This window comes from Ambystoma mexicanum, chromosome 10 (assembly GCF_040938575.1).
Source record: "Ambystoma mexicanum isolate Mex_15411 chromosome 10, UKY_AmexF1_1, whole genome shotgun sequence".
NCBI lineage: Eukaryota > Metazoa > Chordata > Amphibia > Caudata > Ambystomatidae > Ambystoma > Ambystoma mexicanum.
Window position 1 is genome coordinate 417,298,007 of NC_090932.1, and position 20,635 is coordinate 417,318,641.

The 20,635-nt window shown below is 43.8% G+C and overlaps 1 protein-coding gene across 1 annotated transcript in view; it reads left to right on the forward strand.

Annotated features, from left to right (window-relative positions):
* The first annotated feature begins 10,746 nt into the window (after nt 1-10,746).
* DAW1 (dynein assembly factor with WD repeats 1) overlaps nt 10,747-20,635 on the forward strand; it is a 328,433-nt gene continuing 318,544 nt past the window's right edge. The window contains exon 1 of the mRNA XM_069617981.1: nt 10,747-10,869. Within this exon, the coding sequence (XP_069474082.1) occupies nt 10,830-10,869 (40 nt within the window). The 5' untranslated portion in view covers nt 10,747-10,829. The remainder of the gene's footprint in view (nt 10,870-20,635) is intronic.

A 20,635-nucleotide genomic window follows, 5' to 3' on the forward strand; every position in this document is an offset into this window, starting at 1 on the left:
TTCATTCTGCACAACTTCACTGTCCGCTGTTGCCTGTGCCTCGTCCTGCACCTCACTTTCCGCGGCGCTGTAAGCTTTACGTACGTCTGTCAAATGCACCCAGTATCGTAGGCCCTTCACCTTTACTGCTGTGGGCGTGCAAAACACTACCTCATAGGGGCCATGGAAACGTGGTGCATTCCACCTCCGCACAAAACTTCTGACATATATAAGGTCACCAGGCATTAGTTGCAATGGTTTTTCAGGCAACGTTTCTGATTCGGTTGTGTTCCCCTCCTCTCTTATAGAGGGGGGGGCTAGTTGCTTCGCAATTACGCGCGCTGCCCGTGTCAGTTTTTTCAAGTACTCTGTGAACTCCTCTCCCAATATCGCTGCGCTTCTGTGTGCATCAGAACGCTCACGGAGAGGCGAATGCGCTGTGTGCATTCTCCTTCCCGTGACGATCTCATGCGGGGACAAGTGGTGGTCTTTACTTGGCTGATTTCGTAATTCGAACAAGGCCAAAGGCAGGCAGTACATCCAGGTCTTTTTAAGGGAAAAACACAGTTTTGACAATCTGCTTTTTAACAAACCGTTCATCTTTTCCACAACGCCATTACTTTGAGGATGATAAATCGAACATAATTTGTGCTTTATTCCCAATAGCGTAGTCACTTCTTTGAATAGTTCATTAACAAAATGCGTGCCGTTATCTGAGCGAATAACGTCGCAAATTCCCCAGCGCGGAAACACTTCCCGCACTAGGAACTTCGCGGCGCCCTTCGCATCAGGGCGTGCACAAGGGCCTGCCTCCACCCACCTCGAAAATGGACATACAACCACAATCATGTAGCGAGCCCCGTTACACCTTTCTCCCATGTCTACATAATCAATGTGGAGCTCTCTGAATGGGCCATTTGGTTTTGGTATCGTTCCTCTTAGTGTGCGCAATGTCATACCTGAGTTGTAAATCTGACATGTCGTGCATTCTAAAGCCAGCCTTGTGATGTGTTCCTGGAGGCAAGGTGCAAACCAATCTTCTTGTATCTCCGCCATTATGTGTTGCTTTGCGTTGTGTGCGGGAAAGTGTAGTTGTTGAAATGCTATTTCTAACAATGTAACTGGCATTACCGCTTTTCCTGAACTTTCTTGTCGCCACAATAAATCAGTCGGCGATTTGCTGCATCCCCTCTTAGTCCACAGCAATTTTTCTTCTGCACTAGCTCCCTCTTGCAGCTCTATTATTTCCTGTGTCGGCATCATGTTGTATCCTGTGGGGACCTCTTGGCTTGCTGTGTGGTGCAACATGTACTCTCCTATTTCACCTTTCTGTAAATACGAAGCTGCTTTAGCAGCGGCGTCTGCTGCCGCGTTCCCCAAAGATATAAAATCTGTATTTGTGGTGTGGGCTTGGCATTTTACGATGGCCACTGCCGTGGGGTCTTGCAGGGCCTCAATCAGTTCTTTCAATAATTCTGCATGCTGAACCGGTGTTCCATCTGCTCGTCGAAACCCTCTCCGCCCCCACCGTGCCAACCCGCCGTGGACTGTTGTTGTCATGTATGCTGAGTCTGTATATATTGTCACTGCGCACCCCTTGGCGGCATGCAATGCTTCTATTAGCGCTATTAGTTCTGCTGCTTGCGCTGAATAGTGTGATGGGAGGCGGTGTTGCACTAGTGTTTCGTATTCATCTTCCTCTAATCGTACCACTGCCATACCCACATGTTTTTCTCCTGTCTCCATGTCTATTGATGCTGACCCGTCCACGAAATACACCTCTCCCTCGTTCAGGGCATTCTCAAAAATCACTTGATCCTGACCTTCGTCACCTGTGTACGTGGCGCAGTTGTGGTTCTGCATGTCCTCTATGGTGCATGCCTCTGTGATGAATGTGGCCGGGTTCACTGTTTTACATCTTACTATATGGATGTTAGCGCTGGACAGTATTATTTCGTATGCTGTGGCGCGTTGTGTTGTCAATGTGCTCTTTGATCGCTCTAATATTGCAAAGAGTGAGTGTTCCACAAACAGTGTCACCGGACAGCCCATCACTATCGTGGCACTTTTTTCAATCGCGAACGCGGCTGCAGCTAGGGATTGCTCGCACGCGAAATGACCTTGCATTACTGCGTCTAGGGTGCCGCTATAGTAAGCCAGTGGTTTGTGCCCTAACGATGTTTTTTGTGTCAGTACTGCTGTCATCAGTGTTCCTTTGCAGTGTGAAAATAAGAAGAATTCGCGCCCATAATCTGGATTTGCCAGTACTGGAGCGCTTGATATCAGCTCTTTTAGTGAGTTGAATGCTGTGTTCATCTCCTCTGTCCATTCTATGTGTTTGTTTTCTTGTTGTGCTTCTTTTAGTGCCTGTAACAAGGGCCTTGTGTACGCTGCATAATCCAATATCCATGCTCGGCAATAGTTGCACATACCCAGAAATTTCTGCATCTCTTTTACTGTTTTGGGCTCCCCAACTGTTCTAATCGCCTGTGCCCTGTCTGGTATGATCCGCTTGCCATCCTTTGATATCAGCTGACCCAAGTATAGGACCTCTGTCAGACAGTATTGTAACTTCCCCTTGTCCACCTTGTACCCTTTATTGGCCAATAATGTCAGGAGTGTTATTGAGTCCTTTCTACACTCCTCCTCAGTTTGTGCACAAACCAATAAATCATCAACGTACTGAATCACTGTGCTTTCTACAGACAAATTCCCCAGATCTTCATGTAGTACCCTGTTGAATATGCTTGGGCTCTCGCAATATCCTTGTGGTAGTCTGCAGTGTTCGAACCTCCTCCCCCCTAGTGTAAATGCTGTTAAGTACCTGCTCTCTTCTGCTAAGGGAATCGAGAAAAATGCATTTTTTAAGTCAATAACTGTGAAGTGGGATGCCGTTTTCGGAATGTTGCACAGTATTGTCGCCGGTTTCGGGACTAAAGGGAACTCCTTCTGTATCACATCATTGAGTGGGCGTAAATCTTGTATCATCCTCCATGAACCTCCCTTCGCCTTTTTGATTGGGTAAATGCATGTGTTGCATGGGGAGTTTGAGGGCACTATTATTCCTTGTGCTAGTAGTGCATCTATGGTCTCTCTGATCCCTTCTTCTGCTTCGCGTGACAGTGGATATTGTTTCACCCGGGGTAGGATTGCTCCCTGTTTTAGTTTTATTACCACAGGCTGAACCCCATGTAGTAACCCCACATCGTGGGGGCCATTTGTCCATAGGTTAGTGGGTACTGACCTCATGTCATCATCAAAAAATGTATGTGGTGCTCCTACTACCGCCATTAATTCAACTTTAGTTTTTCTGGCTGTAACTACAATGTCGCATGGCATTGCTAGCTCCATCACTATTTCGCCATCTGTCTCAGTGTCAGAAAATAGCTCCTCGTCCGAGAGCTCTCTCAGTGGGATATTTGCATTTGTACACAGTACTGTCCGCCACTCACATCCTTCCATGTCAACGCCAATCACACATATTCTGTTTGCTGACACGTGTACTGCGTGTAAATCCAACGATAGCACTGACCCAAGAGCAGTGTCGGGGCTTGCTATGGGACGAAAAAGGAATTCGGCTGGAATCCTCCAATCCATCCTTTTTAGTTCTGGTACTATGAGAGCCAATGTTCTCATGCCCTCAACAAACATCTCCTCGTTTCTTGGTAACCCTCTGATCTCTTGCATGATTGTGTGGCCGTGTATTACTGCTAGTATGCGGAGGGGGCATATGCCTGGCGTCGAACATACGATACCGCTCCCTGTGAATGATATTGTCATATTTAGTTTGCTTAGGAGATCTCTCCCCAGCAAATTAATGGGAGAGTTTTCATAGTACAGTAAGGGTGCTTTCACTGTTTTACCCCCTACTGTCACTTCCAATACTTCTGTGTAAGGAACTTCAATTACAGCCCCAGAGAACCCCTGCGTCTCTAACGTTCTATTAGATAACGGGAACCGGCCCTCTCTAATGCATGATTTCTCCGCTCCCGAATCCACCATGAATATGAACTGCTTGTCTCCTATCTGCGCTCCTATCAATGGTTCCTCTGATGCATTGTGGGTCGTAGATAGTACTGGACACGCAAGTGCTCTCTGTGGGCTGTCCTATGCGGGGTGTCTCATTGCCCCCCCTTGATCGAAAATGTTCCCCGAAACTACTGACACTCCACTGTAAGGTGCGGGGGCAGGCGCTCCATTAGCTACTGTGGCGAAAGTGTTACCTGGCGTGTATTGCACATTGTCATTATTCTGTGGGTGGTTTTGTGTTCTGTACTGATGTCCGTGTAGTTGTGCGTTACTTCTTTGTCCTACATTGTCTGGTTGCTGGTATTGTCCCATGGGGAGGCCGTAGGGGCTTCCTGGGTGGGGGTGTCCGTACTGTTCTGTCTCTTGGAACCCGTTGTTTTGTCTGCTCCTGCACTCTCTTGAGTAGTGCCCCCATCTCCCACAATTCCAGCAGCTCCCCTGTGGACCTCTGGGACCCTGCCACCCATTTCCTCCCATTCCTCCATACCCTTGTCCTCCTCTTCGACCCCTGTACCCACCTCTTCCCCCTCTTGGGGCCCACTCTTGCCACGTTGGACCTCCGTTCTGCTCCTGCTCAGTCCACTGTCGTTGTCCTTGTCCTGCCCAATTCGCTGCTATTCTTCCTTGTATTGCTATTTGCCCCTCCTCTCCTTCTTCTCCCTCCCTCATGAGTGGGAGCCCTGCTACCGCTGCTGCGACCTTCACCAGTTTTGATTGCACCAACTTTGCCTCGTCTGCCAACCTTTTCTGTGCTACTTCCCTCTCTCTCTCTTTGATCCGTTTGCAATGGTGTACTATTATGCTTTGGATCTCTGGCCACCCCTTTGCCTCAACGCCCGCTATTTTATCGAGTGCCTTCTGCACCTCCTTTGGGAGCCCTCTCTTAATGATAAAATAAAATAGAGATGTGGATTGGTGCCAGGGCGTGCCCGTTTCCGCTCTCCACATCTCCTGCACCCGGAGAATGTAATCCATAGCGTCCTCCCCGTCATTCATTGTACATTGCATTACTGACTGCAAATCAGGGGTATCTGGGAATGTCTCCCGTAGTGCGTCCCACACCCTTGCTCGTACAGTATTAAAAGAAGCCCCATCATGGCGATCACACTCTAACGTCACAGCCGGGAAACCAGCCTTAGCCCATACTCTGTCTGCCTGGTCTCCTACTGCGGATACTAGTAGGCTCTTCACATCGCCTACTGCCAACGGTATGCCGGCGGTATGTTTCTCAAATGCATATATCCACTTGCTCGCCCCTCCTGACAGCTGGGGCAATAATTTCATTAAATTAGCCTTATCCATCTGAGCCCATGGTATGTAGTTTGGTCTTCCACCCCCTCTGTGGAGCAATGGAAGTTGTAACTTCCCTTTTCCAGTTGCACCCTCCTTTTCCTTAGTTGCTGCTGACTCCAATGACGCCATCTTCCCCACCCTATTTCTTAGTCGTCCCATCCATTCATCGTCTATAGTTCCTAGTGAACACGCACCGTCTACCTCCTCGCTTTCCCCTCCTACTGCCATGCTCAACCTATCACTCTCATCCCCCCCTCCTCTGACATCACATAACAAATCCTCTCTGATCCCTCTTTCTCGTGACACATCACCAATGCTCCCTTCTACTGCTCCCACCTCTATTATTCTTGTCGGTTCTTCCTCAATTCTGAACAGTATTTCCCCCTTTTTCCATCCCTCCTCAATTTGTCTATTTTCGCTCGACGCTCTAGACGTGCGTCCTGATGGTGTAGGGGCGCACGCTGTGCGCTCACATATGTCTTTTATTCTTGAGAGTTCATCCCTTGCCACTGTAAGCCTCGACTCTAAGTCACTCGTTAGCTTCTCTATGTCCACCCTCTGTGTGCTCCCCTGGGCGCGCTCTCTGGTGCTTTCGTATGGCGGGGGTGCGGTTGGTCTTTGTGGTGTACTAGTTGAGGGGGGAGGCACATAAGTAGGGTCGCTATATCCTGCTGCGGGGGCTGGTTTATGTAATATTGGGTACAAACTAATCACTTCCGCAGGTTGTTCTGTACTTAGCTGTTCCTTTTCCTCTCGTGGAATCATCAGTGGATTATCTGTGGTGGAAGGTAAATCAATATTTGGTGCCGGAGCTTTGGGTGGGGGTACTTCCTCAAACAATCTCCAGAGATCTAATATCTCCTTCCTATTTTGCCATTGTTTCCCCTTATACTTGAGGCTAATACATGCTCGTACCATATCAAGAACGCTTTTGTCAAAAGACCCTCCCTCGGGCCAAATCTGGGGCAGACCCTCCCCTTTCAATTCTGTTACCCATTGATCATGATATTTATTTATTCGTTCAGCATATCCCGGTAAGCTCTTACAAATGTGTGACAAGGGAGTTTCTGCCCCCATTCTCTAAATCACTAACACTACCGTGTTCACCTTCTTTACTTTTAATTAGGTGTAGATATGCGTATGTATACCTTTATGGCACAGACAAGAGCGGACCTCTCAAAAATTATCACCCACTTTTATTCACTGCGCAAATCCTTTCTCACTCACCATAGCTCATCTCCTTCCCATTCCCAGGCACTCTCATGTGATTTCACTTGCAACTGATCAATTACTAGTTATGGCCAACACTCTCTGGCACCACCTCGCGGTCAACCGTTCGTCTCCAACACTCACACGGTGCGCGCACCCTTCACAATGCTTTTCCACTCACACCTTGTCTTTTTTCCCCCCTTTCCTCCCTGGCCAGCTGTCCCTGTTTTTCTGCTAAGGTCACTGTGTTCACGTCTGTACGTGCCACTACTTAGTCCCCACTCCTCAAGATGTGCTCCCTATTTTATAGTTCTTCTACAAGTATATCAGCCTTATACCCTTTTCGCTTTCACCCCCTACCCCGTGGAAATGGAAAAAAGAAATAGAGAGAGTAGCAATCACTACAAAATATTCCCGGTGTCTCCTTTTGCTAGACACCAATAACTTATTTCTTACTTCTTCATATATTCCCAGTACTAGTTTAGATAGCACTATGCGGCGCCGCCTTCCACCCCCTTTCGGAGCTAGGTTTCCGTCACTTCTACCACTTCACTTATTTCTTACTCCTAATGGCCATATGCAAAGAAAGAATAAAGAAAGTTTCAAGACCCGTCTTTAGTAGACCCCCGTTATTCTTCTCCTCTACCTGTCCCCGTTCTTCTGTTCACAATTTCCCCTCCTTTCCCCTTTACGATCGCTCGCACTCAGTACTCACGTGCCCGTCTTGAACCGATAGTCTCCGAAACTGGGTCCGTCCAGGCAGTGTCACCGGTAACTCAACGGTCAGCCCCTGGCTCCGGCGAGCGGCACTCAAAGGGGATTTTTTTCCAATCGGGATCCCGTACCCTTTCTCATTGAGTGCGCACTTCTTATTGTGCCGGTCGCCGTTGGCGGGCAGCCTCCCGGAGCCGGCTCACCGTGCGTATCCCTTCTCGACCGGAGATTCTCGTGCCACAAGGGGGTCGTTAAAAAGGAGTTAGGAAAAATAGTTTGGAGATATCACGCTATCGGGGTCACCACTGAAAGGAAGCGCCCCCAATTTCAGCACGATCCTCCCCGCAATGAGAGACAATAAAGGACTCTCCCGTAGTGGGAATAAGGCCAAGACAGAGTGCGGGTGAGCGTAAGTGGGAGCTTTATCCAAGAATAGGGCATGCAAAGAACTCTGCAACCTCCGAGAGCGCTCTGTCTGACAATAGCAAAGACAGGCGTATTTCTAATACAAAAAACGTCATCAGCACCTACACACTATAGGGGGCACAAGTTAGTTGGGATTGGGTGGCGTCGACTAACTATAGGTGTTGCTGCAGCGTGGTTGGTCTTGGCGTGAAGACGTCACTGGTCAGCCTCGTGGGTTGGGTTGGGCCTGGCAGGCCAGCTTGAGGTCATCCGCGCGGTGTTGGTATGCTGGGGCAGCCTGTGACAATGATGAATACCTTCCCTGTCTCGTTTGCCCTAGGCCATGCACATTGTAGTTATTCAAAAAACGACATTTAAGTTCATCAATAAATCGCTCAGCAGTTTATCTTATAAAATAAACGCAACACATGAGGAATGCACCTCGTGAGAGGTCTGGTGGTTGTCGGTTGGGGTGAGATTTACCTGTGTCCTATTGACCGGTATTTTAGGTCGCGGGACTGGGCTCTGGGGCCTGGGCCGAATGATACATGTCTGTCTGCCGCGTTAGAAGTTATTATATAAATGGGTCTCTGTGTCTTGTCCCAATGATGGGGGTCGTCCTTGCACGGGGTCATGATTCTTGGGGGGTCTAGGGGGGTTTGTGGGATTTATGAGAGGGTGCTGGTAGATCAGTGGATTCGAACGTGGGTTTATTACCGTGCTGTAAATAACACAGGTGGCGGGCTGTGGCCTTGGTTGCGGTACCGGGGCCTCTGACTCTCTGAAGTAATTCCAGCTTGGTTGGGGGAGGTGAGGGAGCGCGGCACAAGTCTTAGCTTTTCTTGGTAGGGTGGGAGGGAGAATGGCCTTGCATATATTCACAAAGGTCTTTTCCTCGTGCGTTGCTGACTTTTGAATGCAGAATTTTTATAATGTTCTGCCTTATTTTGATGTTATTTAGACACACATATATATTTCAATTTCGTTACACATTTCTTTAATACAGTCGGTTCCAGTACCTTTTCATTACCTAACATTATATTCACTATATTGTGTGCGTATTGTATGTACATTAGACGTTATACGAGGTAGTTCTAGGTTATGGCCTTCAGAGATTGATGCTCGCTGCTTTGGGTGATTAAGAAAACATATATGAGTTCAGGTTTCTACATAATATTGAAAGAACACTTATACAGATAGAGGTTACACGTTTGGTCAACATCTTTCTCTGTGGTTATAGCAGCACTAGTCCAGACCTGGGGTGATATCATATAACGTTACATTTTTATGGTTTATTCACAGTTTACAGGATCTGTTTAAACAGAGGTAGTTCATTAATACCAATACTTAAATTGTTTTCTACTTTCTTCAGATAGTGATGCTTCAGCTTTTTCCCCGTCACCCCGGCCTCGCGGACCGGGTCATGCGGGGTGCAATATTACATTGTGAATGATAAAATGTTACAGTGTTGGCATCTCGGGTTTAGCTCATATCCGACTTTCTCATGGGAACGCGCTCGCAGCGGATCTACCAGGGCTGCTGCGGCGGCAGAGATGCATGAAAGGCCCTCCAAAGGTGGGGGCCTCATTACAGTGTGCTGAACTCACGCCATGTTTGCTGGACAAGATGGCTTCTAGGCCTAACTGAATTTTGGTAAATGCAAGGAAAGGATACGTGTGGGCAATGTCGTCGGCGGGTGAACCCTCCTCCACCTGGGCCCGGGTGGCATGAGGGGACGCCCACCGAGTCATGGTCCTCACCTGGGGAGAAGGCTGCAGGTGAGGAGGGCCTCGCGGCCAGTCCTCCCCTACAAGGTCAACAGAGGCAGTTACTGTCCCTTTGTTTCCACAGGTCGCCGAGGCGTCTTTAACCCTCGGCGAACCTGGGGATTCCTCGACATATTTCAAGGTTTATAAAAGATGGCTTGGAAAATACACATTTCAAGCCATCTTTTATAAAGCTTTGCCGACGGACAATTTTGTCCGTAGTCAAAGCTTTATAAAAGATGGCTTGAATTGTGTACTTTCAAAGCCATCTTTTATAAACCCGAAATCTTTAAAAAAGATGGCCTGAAAACTAGGCAAACCGTAGGGTATGCACACAAATATATATAAATGTTATATATTTGTGTGTGTACCTTACTATGGTGTGTGTACTTTGCAAGCCATCTTTTATAAACGTAGAAATATGTTACATATCTCTATGTTTAGAAAAGATAGCTTGCATAGTACACAAACCATAGTAAGGTACGCACACAAATATATAACATTTATATATATTTGTGTGCATAGAGATGACTAACGAATACCATTAACAATTTCCTTCTCTGCATACACCTCTCAAACTCCAAACCAAACACAACCACAAACCTCTAGCGCAGCAAACCGCACGAACTTCACTACACTGCAACAACAAAACAAAAAAACACATAGACTCGCACATCAGCACACGACGACTACCGGCCGCATACACCCCAGGCCCAGCCGACGGAACCACCGGGCTGAGGCTGCCAACAGCACATCACTGCAATCTTGCACTTTTCCAGCCTCCACCCACTAACCCACCATCCCCCCCCTCTTTCAGAGCCGCCAGAGCGCCAGGGGACCACTCCGGTGGTGATAGTGCGCGGTACAAATGACCTTTAACATTAACATTAACATTAACATATATTTGTGTGTATCCCTACGATTTGCGTACTTTTTAGGCCACGCCCTTCCCACAAGCCACGCCTCCAAAAGAGGGGCCCCCCTCGATTTCTTACCCAACTTAAAGCCCTGCCTATGCCTTTATATTATGGTTCACCATTTATCCCCTGGGTGTTCAATTGCGCCCGTTCAGGTCTCCTACAGCTTGCTACCCACGCCTTCATACAGAATCAAAAAGAGGAGAAACACCTTACATACAGTTGCAGGTTTCTAGGGTGTAATACCCTTTTCCAATATTTGTTGTAAAGGCATAAGAAAAAAAGTAACATGCGAGCAAGTATCATTGTTCAATCTCTCAGTGATGCCGTGTTAATTCTTTCCCACGGCCATGTTGCAATAACAGAGCCCAGAGCGGCCTTGCCCTTTTTCTGTTTTCGCTTTCCTATTTAGACGTCATAAGGAGGCGGGGCTAATGGCTTTCACTCCTGAGCGCTGCGTTCGCCTGTGTTTGCTCGTGTCCATGGTTACGGGCGGTGAGCGTGGAGCTGCGGGAAGATGAAACTCAAGCGGTTCTTGCTTCGTTACTACCCGCCCGGTCAGTGCCGTTCCAGAGTCTTCCACGCTGTGCGCTTTTGCGTCACACTGTCTGTTTGTGTATTGTGGTGTGTATAGAATGGATGTTTGTGTATTACGTTCTGGGGGTGGGCAACTGATCAATCAAAAAGACAGCAAATCTGGAAAATGTGGGCATGTTCTGTGGTTGGCGGTATTGGGGGCCCGTTTTAATGGCTCGATGCCCCCCGGGGGGGAATTCACTTTCATACATACGTTAAGTAAGGTCGCGTGGGACCGGTGAGAACCACTGGAGCCTAGGGCTTCGCCATGCCTTTGTGTGTGGGGGGGGGGGGGGGGGGGGGGGGGTCGGTGCGTGGGGTGTTGGCGAGGAATGCTCGGGAGGGTAAGAGGGAGGGATTACTGGAGATCTCGAAGAGTAGTTAGGGCGCATACTGGGTGCTAATTGTACGGTAAGCATGGCTCGCGAATTTTCATAGCGCATTGAGGTAACTTACCGTTAGCCATGTGTGGTGGGGTGCTGCTGAACTAATCAAAAACAATAAGGGACCGAGCCATAATGTTTATAGGAAGACGCCATCACAGGACATGCCCACGGGCACTCCTCTTTAGGTCAGTACATTTAGTTGTGGCTCTGAATCCTGTATCTTTTCAATGTCCAATCCCATTTGTTATAACATTCTTCTCGAGGCTTTTCGTATGAGAAAACGCAACTTCAATAAAGATGTGAATGAAACACCGTACGCGCACGGATTTATACAATAACATTTCTGATTAAAATAATAATGTTATCTGGGTGTTTAGCACCCTTCAATTGATTTTTATGCCTTCCATATTGCTCAGTTTGTATGAATTGGGGGACATGCATATGTGCATTCTTTTGCTGTATCTCTTGTTCGCAAACCCCATGCTTCTCTTATCTGGCTACCTGTAATGTCATTTTGGTGTTTTGGTTCATTATTCAGTAGCACATCGGTTCTTTCAAGTTTATCATTCTTGGTGCTTTTATAATGAGGGTGGTTAATGCCCTTCTCGCCATGTTGTGGTTTGGGCACAGAATGGTCATCTGTTGCAGGGATTCTCTCTCAACGTCACTATTATTTGGCTCATCTCGTAGTGATCTCATCAGCTCGGGCTCATCTCGTAGTGATCTCATCAGCTCGGCGAGGGTTTGTTCTAATCCATATTTAAATCCCTGATCATCTTCTTTTATGGTCAATGTGGCCAGAGGTTGATAACTGGAGAGAAGATCTTCTACACAGTATTGAGACAAGTACGTTTAGTCTGCTTTCTTGAACATCTTCTTTTAGAATATTTGTTACCTTTTTAGTTATTGCTGTAAGACACTTTTTGATATTTCTGGATTCATCTCATCCAGTATCTCCTCCAGTACCACCAGTTTAGCTTTCCGTATTAATGCAGGTTTATTGAAGTGTTTCACTGTTAGAAATTCTCTTCTACACTAGTATGTATCTTTATGATATTGAACATGGGTGTTCGAGACAAAATAGCTCATTAACACCTAATAAGAGAACCATTGGCACTCTAATCAGAATCCCTTTCATAAACCACTCATGAAACTTAGATCTGAGGTTTAAGATTTCTTCTTCAGTAAAGATATTTTTTTATGTACATTTTTCATCAACATATGTCACAAATAGTTCTCAAACAATAGATAATCAAATCTTATACAATCTCGTATAACTAAACACAATTTTGTTATGGACAGAAGTAGTTTCATCCATGAAAAGTTCTTTAAAAAAAAAAGGGGACATTTTAAGACTAAATAACACCAAACACGTTTCGGATAATAAATATTTTATCCTTTTTCAGAGTAACAAGAACTTTCATCCTAGGGTCACAAACAAATACTGAATTTACCCTATATTTTATCTCCGTCTTGAATAATCAAGCAAACTTGAAAAATTGTTGACACCAACCTAATTCGAATCTTTGAACTCATGTGTGAGTTGCAAAGTAATCTAGCTCTATAAATGGACAGCACACCTATCTCACTTAATATTAATCTGTTAGAGGTATTTTGCAGTATTTTTGTTGAGCCTGTTGGGGTATTTCGTGGTATAGTGGTGAGCAAACACACATAAGACTGCCTGATATTGTTCTTATACCAGGACCATAAACAGTAAGTCAAAACCTGACCTGGTACGCTCCAACTCATAATTTTGTCATCCTGCAGTATTTTATCTACAATACCACTTTGGCGGTAAACCAGAACACACTTACCAGGGCTTCTGAATACTGTCCTCTATCTAGCCAGCCCCTGAGATGAATCCAATTAAAAGCAACCAACTTTGTTATGCGTTTTACCACAAGCAGTAATATGAAGATACCGTCTGCCGTAAAATAAGCTTACCACTTGCTTTGCTTTGCTTGCCTGTATATTATCAGAATTAATGGGAGGACAGAACAGACTGAGGCTAACTGATTTGTTTCTTTTAGTGCTTGAAGAAATTATAATTCATATGATGTACAAACACGCAAGCAACTTTGAAGGATATCTCTAGTAATACAAAACAAAATAAACAACCACACATACATTTCATTAGTAACTTCCTGAATGGTAGAGAGACTTTTCCCATAACTGGCTCCAAATATCCCTGTTTTAGCATTGCAATTCAAAACATTGTCATCAAGAGACCTTGGAACATTGTATCTGTCTTTTGCAGCGTAAGGACTTCAGCTATATTTGACACTTTTTACATGGAATTCCTACGTTTATGAACATGACCATAACTTTCCTGGCTGCAACTGTCTACAGCATGCACTTGTAATGGAAATGAACACACACCTCAATTTTACTAGAACTCGCCAAAAATAGTGCTTGATTCTGTGCCCTCGGAATGCAAAACGGAACTTGCACCCAGCTGCCCTGACAGGAGAAACTCTTTATCTAGTTTTCGTACCACTTGTCAAAGAGGTATCTCAGCCAAGTCTTCCACGCTAGTCTGTCTGCCTTCGAGTGTAGCACACTTCTCCCCAGGGACAGGGAGTGCTTGAGACCAGAGAGCGAGAGAGAGCCAGCCTTCCAACTGACAGCTCTTTTTAAACCCTCTGTCAGTGACCTCCCACAAATGTATGTTTGCCTACATAAAATGTAAACCGCCTCTAAAAGTGATGTCATGTGTCCATCAGGACCACCTCCCTTTGACAAACCAACTCACTAGAATGTTCTAGAAAACACGTGATCAGCCTGGCTTTTAGAAAGACAGCAAACGGATGAAAAGTTTTACATTACTCTGCTCTGTTTTTCTGTTTTTCTGTTCTGAAAATGAACAATGGGGCTACTTTGGACTCTGGTTCTCCACATTCCACATCTCCAACTTGTCATGTAAACCCACAAAACAAATCTAATTCTTCATGTTTATTTTATTGCATTTCCGATTAACCCTGAAAAGCCTGTGTTTGTCTACACATTCAGTTTTTCAAATTTGAACCAAATGTTTGCACCACAAGTCATGGACTGATCTGCCTTGAATATAAGTACAGGGATATGTTAATGGTTAGTAATTGCTAATTTTATGCTTCATTGCAACTCAGTCCATAACTCTGGTGTGGCGCAAAATGATATCAGCTGTGCCAAATTAAAACCCATATTTTAGTTTGTATGTGCTCTGCGCATTCACAATACCGATATAAACTAGATTCAGCCCAGAACCTCATGCCAGAGTCTCACACCCCTGTTGACAAGTGGGATCGTTTTTTTATCTTTGTTGAAATTCGGAGCCCTCTCTTCCTACACATCTCACAAATTACAGGTGGAGATTTCAATAAGGGGTGCAAAAGTTGATTATCAAATTCGTTTGTTGTAAACTGTAAGTACAAAAACTTGAATCCCTCAGACCCAGGATCCTATTCTTGTGTTCCTGTAAACAAGGTAATAAAAGTTCCATGTGTCTAATGTTCTAAAAATAACTAGAAAGTTACCTCGTGTTTATCTGGCAGCACACTCTATTCATTCTACCTTTTCGTATGTATAACAGTGAGCCATAGGGTAAAGTACGCCAGAAAATCAGCCTGTTACTGCATGCTTTTTGTTAACTGTGCATGATGCACAACAGTGACGTCACATCATGACCTCACACTTAGCATCGTGCAACGGGCGGTGGCCATTTTGAAGGATTTTTTTTTTATGGATCAGCTCCATTATGTAGTCTTAAAAATTGAATCTTATAACAATAATGCATCAGGATCAACTCCATTATGTATTGAGTACCTCAAGTTGTAAGGTACAATCAATCTCCAACAATCTTTCCCTAAAAATAGGCCTAACGTCTCAATGGTAACAATGCATAGGTTACATAATCTCCTTTACATAACATAATAGTTCTCGCATTGTAATGTCGCCACAATAGCAAAGCACACAAAATGGCTCTAATGAATAAATCAACACATTTAAAATTGCTCTCAAACCAACACTATTAGTTAAAATATACATCATTTCATTAAAGTAAATGCACAATGTCTATAACACAACTCATGAATACTCATAACTCTCAGTAATATGACATCCCACAGAGTAAATAACAGCAGCAGCTCAATGCTGTAAGGGCCACTATCAGATGTTCAAGGCATAAAACATTATTTACAGTTAGACAGAACATAGTCAACATCATCTTAGACTTAAAGAAAACACATTAGATCCCATTCTGTGTTCATCCCTCTAGGGGTCATGGCATCCAGTTTATCGAACCAATATACTTCTTTCTGAAGTAATATTGTGTTAATGTCACCTCTTTTTGGTGTCTTACATGCTCAAGAATCGCGAATTGCCTTTGGGCAATAGAATGTCGAGCCTTAACAAAGTCAAGTGCTATGGGTGACTTTTCACTCTTATTGGACTTGTGTTCCGTCCACCATAACTTTGCTTTTTTAGTGGTCAGCAACATGCGATTCAGTAAATGTGATAAAATGGTTTAAAACTCCCTTATGGGATTTTCTGTGTGGGGATTAGTGGTTTAATGCTATTTCCTTGTCATTGTATGGGTGACTAATGCAATTAACTTTAATTATATTGCTGCAGTCTTTGCAATTATTAAAAGGAATTGTGCCTGAATTTGTTTTAGATGCTATATTTGCGGCACATACTCCGCTCGAACTAAATATTTATCAGAGATTAATCTTCTAAATCTCATACATTCAATGGAATACTCTGAAGAGTCCTTCAAGGGTGAAAACTTGTCAAGCAAAATACTATTCTGGTCTGTTGGTTTAGAGTATACCGTTTGAAGGTTACCCTCTTTGCAGTAAATCTCAACATCCAAAAACTGAATCGCAGAGTAACTCGTTTTTGTTGTGAACTTAATGCATGAATGTAAATTATTCATATACTCATAGAAATTATGAAGCTCTGTCATGGTCCCTTCCCAAATTCCGAAAATGTCATCAATATAGCGGTAATAGCATTTTAGATGTTGCATCCATCTGGTGCATATCAGGACATTCTCTGTTTCGAGGAACAACATAAAAGCATTTGCGTAGCTTGGAGCCATAGCTGCTCCCATTGATGTACCTGAAATCTGAACAAAAAATATTTTTTCAAATCAAGAGTACAAATACTTTGTCAGATACACATTTCTCAGTTGGAAGAAGTAACCACTCCACTGCCTCATGTCATGCATGATTTTGTATAGGTGCTGGTTACGTCCCTTGTAAGCAAAATATCAGTATTTTCTTTAAAGCTTACTTAATTAACCTTAGAAAGTGTTCCATGTCTCCAATATATGTGGAACTGTTTTGTACTGGGGGGTTGAAGAATCCTACCTACCTACCTTGTCAAAGACTCCAGTAAACTATTCCTAGCTGCTGTTATGGGCCTACCTGTTGGGTCTCTCAGATCTTTGTGGATATTATGTAGAATATACAGTACCAACATCTTTGGGTGACGTTTTGTTTAAAAAAAAAGTCTAGTGTGATGCGAGATATATCGATTTTCTGCTTCAACTAGAACTTCAATTAATAGCCTAACTTCACTTGTATAATTCGGGATGTCCCTATAGGTATCTAAATCAGACAGTTGTCTCTCCACCTCCCTGCGGTAATGAAGTCTATTCATAATGACCATTGTGCCACCTTTATCTGCTGGTTTCAATATTATTATATCTTCGTTGTTACATAATTTCTTAATAACCTGTGGTTCATGGTTAGGGAAAATACTACATTTCTTTCGCTTAAAATTCACATTTTCAAATTCTCAAAAAACCTTTTTATGGACTACCTCTAAAGTGGGATTCTGAATTGGCCTCAAACTTTAGATCTCATTTCAAAATATTTGGTTTCTTCAGTTACCCCCGTCTCGAACAATTTAAGCTTCATCTTATGTAACATCTTATGTAATATTCTGAATAAGTCTTTTTTTTCTCTTTCAGTAAATTACTGTTATATCCAGATACTAATGCAACTCCTCTTATTTGTGTTGATTTAGTCTGAAATATAAATGACTAATCTTCCATGAGGGAATTATGGCTTTGCTTGGTGTTTTTAAAAAAAAAAAATAATTGTTTTCCCTCTTCTGGTTTTGTAAGTCTATTTGTTGTGGACGTTCCCTCTACACGAGGACTGATCTCTTCTTATCTTGACTTCCTCCCTCAGGGACACTTTATGTTCTACACTCGAAACATCTGATGAGGAAATATCAGAAATATTATCATTTATTTTTGAATGGATATTTAACCTTTTGGTTACCACCAGATCTAATATTCTCGCCAAGTGTAAACTATGTCTAGTTTGTAATCCACTGTGTCTCTAAACATTTTTCTCAATTTGTTAGACTGTAGTTCTTTCTGATAATGTTCAAGTTTCAGATTGATATCAACTAATACTCCTTGAAAGTCATCAAAGAAGTAAGCTGTCTGAATTTGACTTATTTCTTCATCAAAAGAGTTTAATGATAACTCTTCCATAGTATGATCCAGGTAACATCTATTCAGAATATGACGCCACCTTTTTACAAATGTTGAATTTTCTTTGCATAATAAGGTTTGTTCAAGGGAAACGCGCAAACCTCTAGAGATACGTTGTGCCTTATAATATGGAGCAAGAGCTGTGGCATCTAACGCCTGGCTGATTTTTATACGAACCGATCTTTCAAGTTGATTGACTAATTCGTCAGGTTTACTAGTGCTTGCTAATTCAGTTTCAGTGATCTTAATCAAATTTAAGATTCCAACAGACTCTTCTGAAAATCCAAGTGTTTCTGTTCGATTTTAGTCCATGATTCTATTATTTTGTATTATTTCTCTTGATGTGCTTTGCTGACTGTTCTGTCTTTTGTTGCATTAGAAATAAATAAAATAAATAAAAATGCATTTTAGAAAAATACACAACTATATCTACAAATTCAACTCAATGCGTGCAATCCCAAGTGACCCAGAGCACCAGAAGCCTTTGTAATTAATGTAACTGCAATTACACCATTACATTTGATTGAATAATTAGCAAAAAGTACTTGTACTATGCATGGGTTCTGTAGACCAACATAAAACTCTCTTCACTTGTTGAAAATTAATGATCTTATAGGTCCCTGTTGTGAGTCGCTTCTGAAAGTCAATGGTCCTTTGCAATCTGAAGTTGACTGCACTGAGAATGAGTGGATGTGGCTGTTTTACATACCACGAGCAGACGTGGAGGGGAGGTGATAGTTGTTGTGCTTTGAGTTTTGCTTCTGGTGTCAGGTTAGTTTTGTCGAGTTCTTCTATGAGCATGTTGATCTCAAACGGTGCGTTCCTGGCCTTTGAAATGTGGAGTTCAAGGTCCCATAGGGATCTTAGAGTTTTGCTTCTTGCACCCAGATGCTTGCAGTGAGCTCTAGCTGGTCCTTCTACAACCACCTTGGTCTTGCTTCACTTCCAGGCATCTGTCCCATGTGTGCAGGGGCTGAAATCTGGTGAATGGGTTGGGATGTCCACATGTAATATAGCCGGTGCTGTCCGGAGGGTCTTAACCGGTAACTCTGCAAAATCTGGTGCCGATTGGTGGAACAGTGTGGAATTGTATGAGGAACAAACAAACACAAGCCACAAACCATTTTTGACTAATATATATTGCAGTGCATCCCGTCTTTATTATTTTATTGTACAGGGGTGCACATTTGATTTTGTCTGTGCTCCGTGATAATCCCACATCTGTTTCCACTGCTAATTTGTTGGAACTTTCCTCAGCGAGGCAGGGGCGATACTTGTTGTTGCACGTGTTGTCCTCGCAAGATGATTCAACCACCTTTGCTCCAATTGCTTGGATTCCAGTCTCATGTTGAATTGCTTACAACTGGCTTTGTTTTCTGCTGTGGGCGAAGGCTTAATGATTCTTTCACTCTGACTTCTTGGGAACTATAACTCTCAAGTTAGAATTGATGTCCACTTTGTCGAGTGGTTTCCCATTTATTATATAGTTTGTCATTTTGTGGTTTATCTGGTAGTACAACTTTTATTATTTTAGATTTCTCTTCGTTGATCACAAGATTATTCACTATATATTTCTGTTTTCAAGGGGGCATTTAGGGCCCTCGGCATCCTCCCTTTTAATACTCACTAGTGTAGATTAGTATTGCAGGATTAAACTCACCAATTCTCTGGACATATTCAGTAGTTTCCATAAATATTGAGCAGGTATTGTTTGTGTGCAAGTTGAAATGGTCCTGTGCATGCAAGCAACCATGTTTCGTTTGCATTCTATTCTCAAAATCTTATTTCACTGTCAGGGTCTCTCCTTATCTGGGTTACAGTGCCAAAGTAGAAGTTCATTATGGTGCTCAGTAATGGGTCACATTTTCAAATCCAGGTTTACAGTATGAAAGGCCTGGATGTAATTTTGGAAGGCAGTTAAAGGAGCATGTTTTCCTTATGCTATATTTTTCTCCAACAATAGTTAAGGTGAAGATTTGGTCAATTGCTGAGAACATCTCCCCCCATGTTCTCCTTTTTTTTTTTTTTCAAAATATATTTTTATTGATTTTATACATAACATATAACTTGTGGCGTATGAGTTGAGAGTGCTGCGAGCAGCGTTACAGTGCTTATAAATACGTGTAATAAACAGAAAGAACATAAACAACAACAGGTCAGAGAAATGTTCGTGGGAAAAGCCAGGAGGAGGGAGGTGCGAAGATAGTAGCTCTCAGTTGGGTGAAGGTGAGCAGGGGGATTGTTCATGCTTCGGACTCATGGAGGGGGCGGAAGAAGGGTTCCACAGAGGCCTGGACTTTCATTGTTTTGTCTCTGGGCTCTCGAGCAGGGGAGAAACTCCCCCGGTCAACACCTCTGTTGTGCCCCTCCACCCTTCTTTTTCAGTCGACTTTATCCATCCATCGTAGAGCAGGTAGTTGTCGGGCCAGGCCTGCGTATTTCTGAGTATAGTCCAGGAAAGGGGCCCACGTCTGGAAGAATTTCTCTATTCCCAAACCGGAGGGCAGTTATTTTTTCTGCTGCAATTATGTCCCAGCATTTCGTCCACCACATTTGTACTGCTGGGCCCTCTGGGTTTTTCCAAAGCCTAGCCACAGAGATATTTGCAGCCGTCAGCAGGTGGGCGCATAGTTCAGCTCTGTGCCCTGATAGAGGGAATTGGCCCTCGCCGCTTGGTCCTAGTAGGACAATCCCCGGGTCCCATGGGATTTCCAGGCCTGTGATCTTGTTGATTTGGTCTAACACGGATTTCCAAAATTGGGTGACCTTGGGGCATGTCCAGAACAGGTGGTATAGTGTGCCTTTGTCTGGGCATCCTCTCCAGCACGTCGATGGGATTGACGGATTGCATTTATTGAGCGTTTCTGG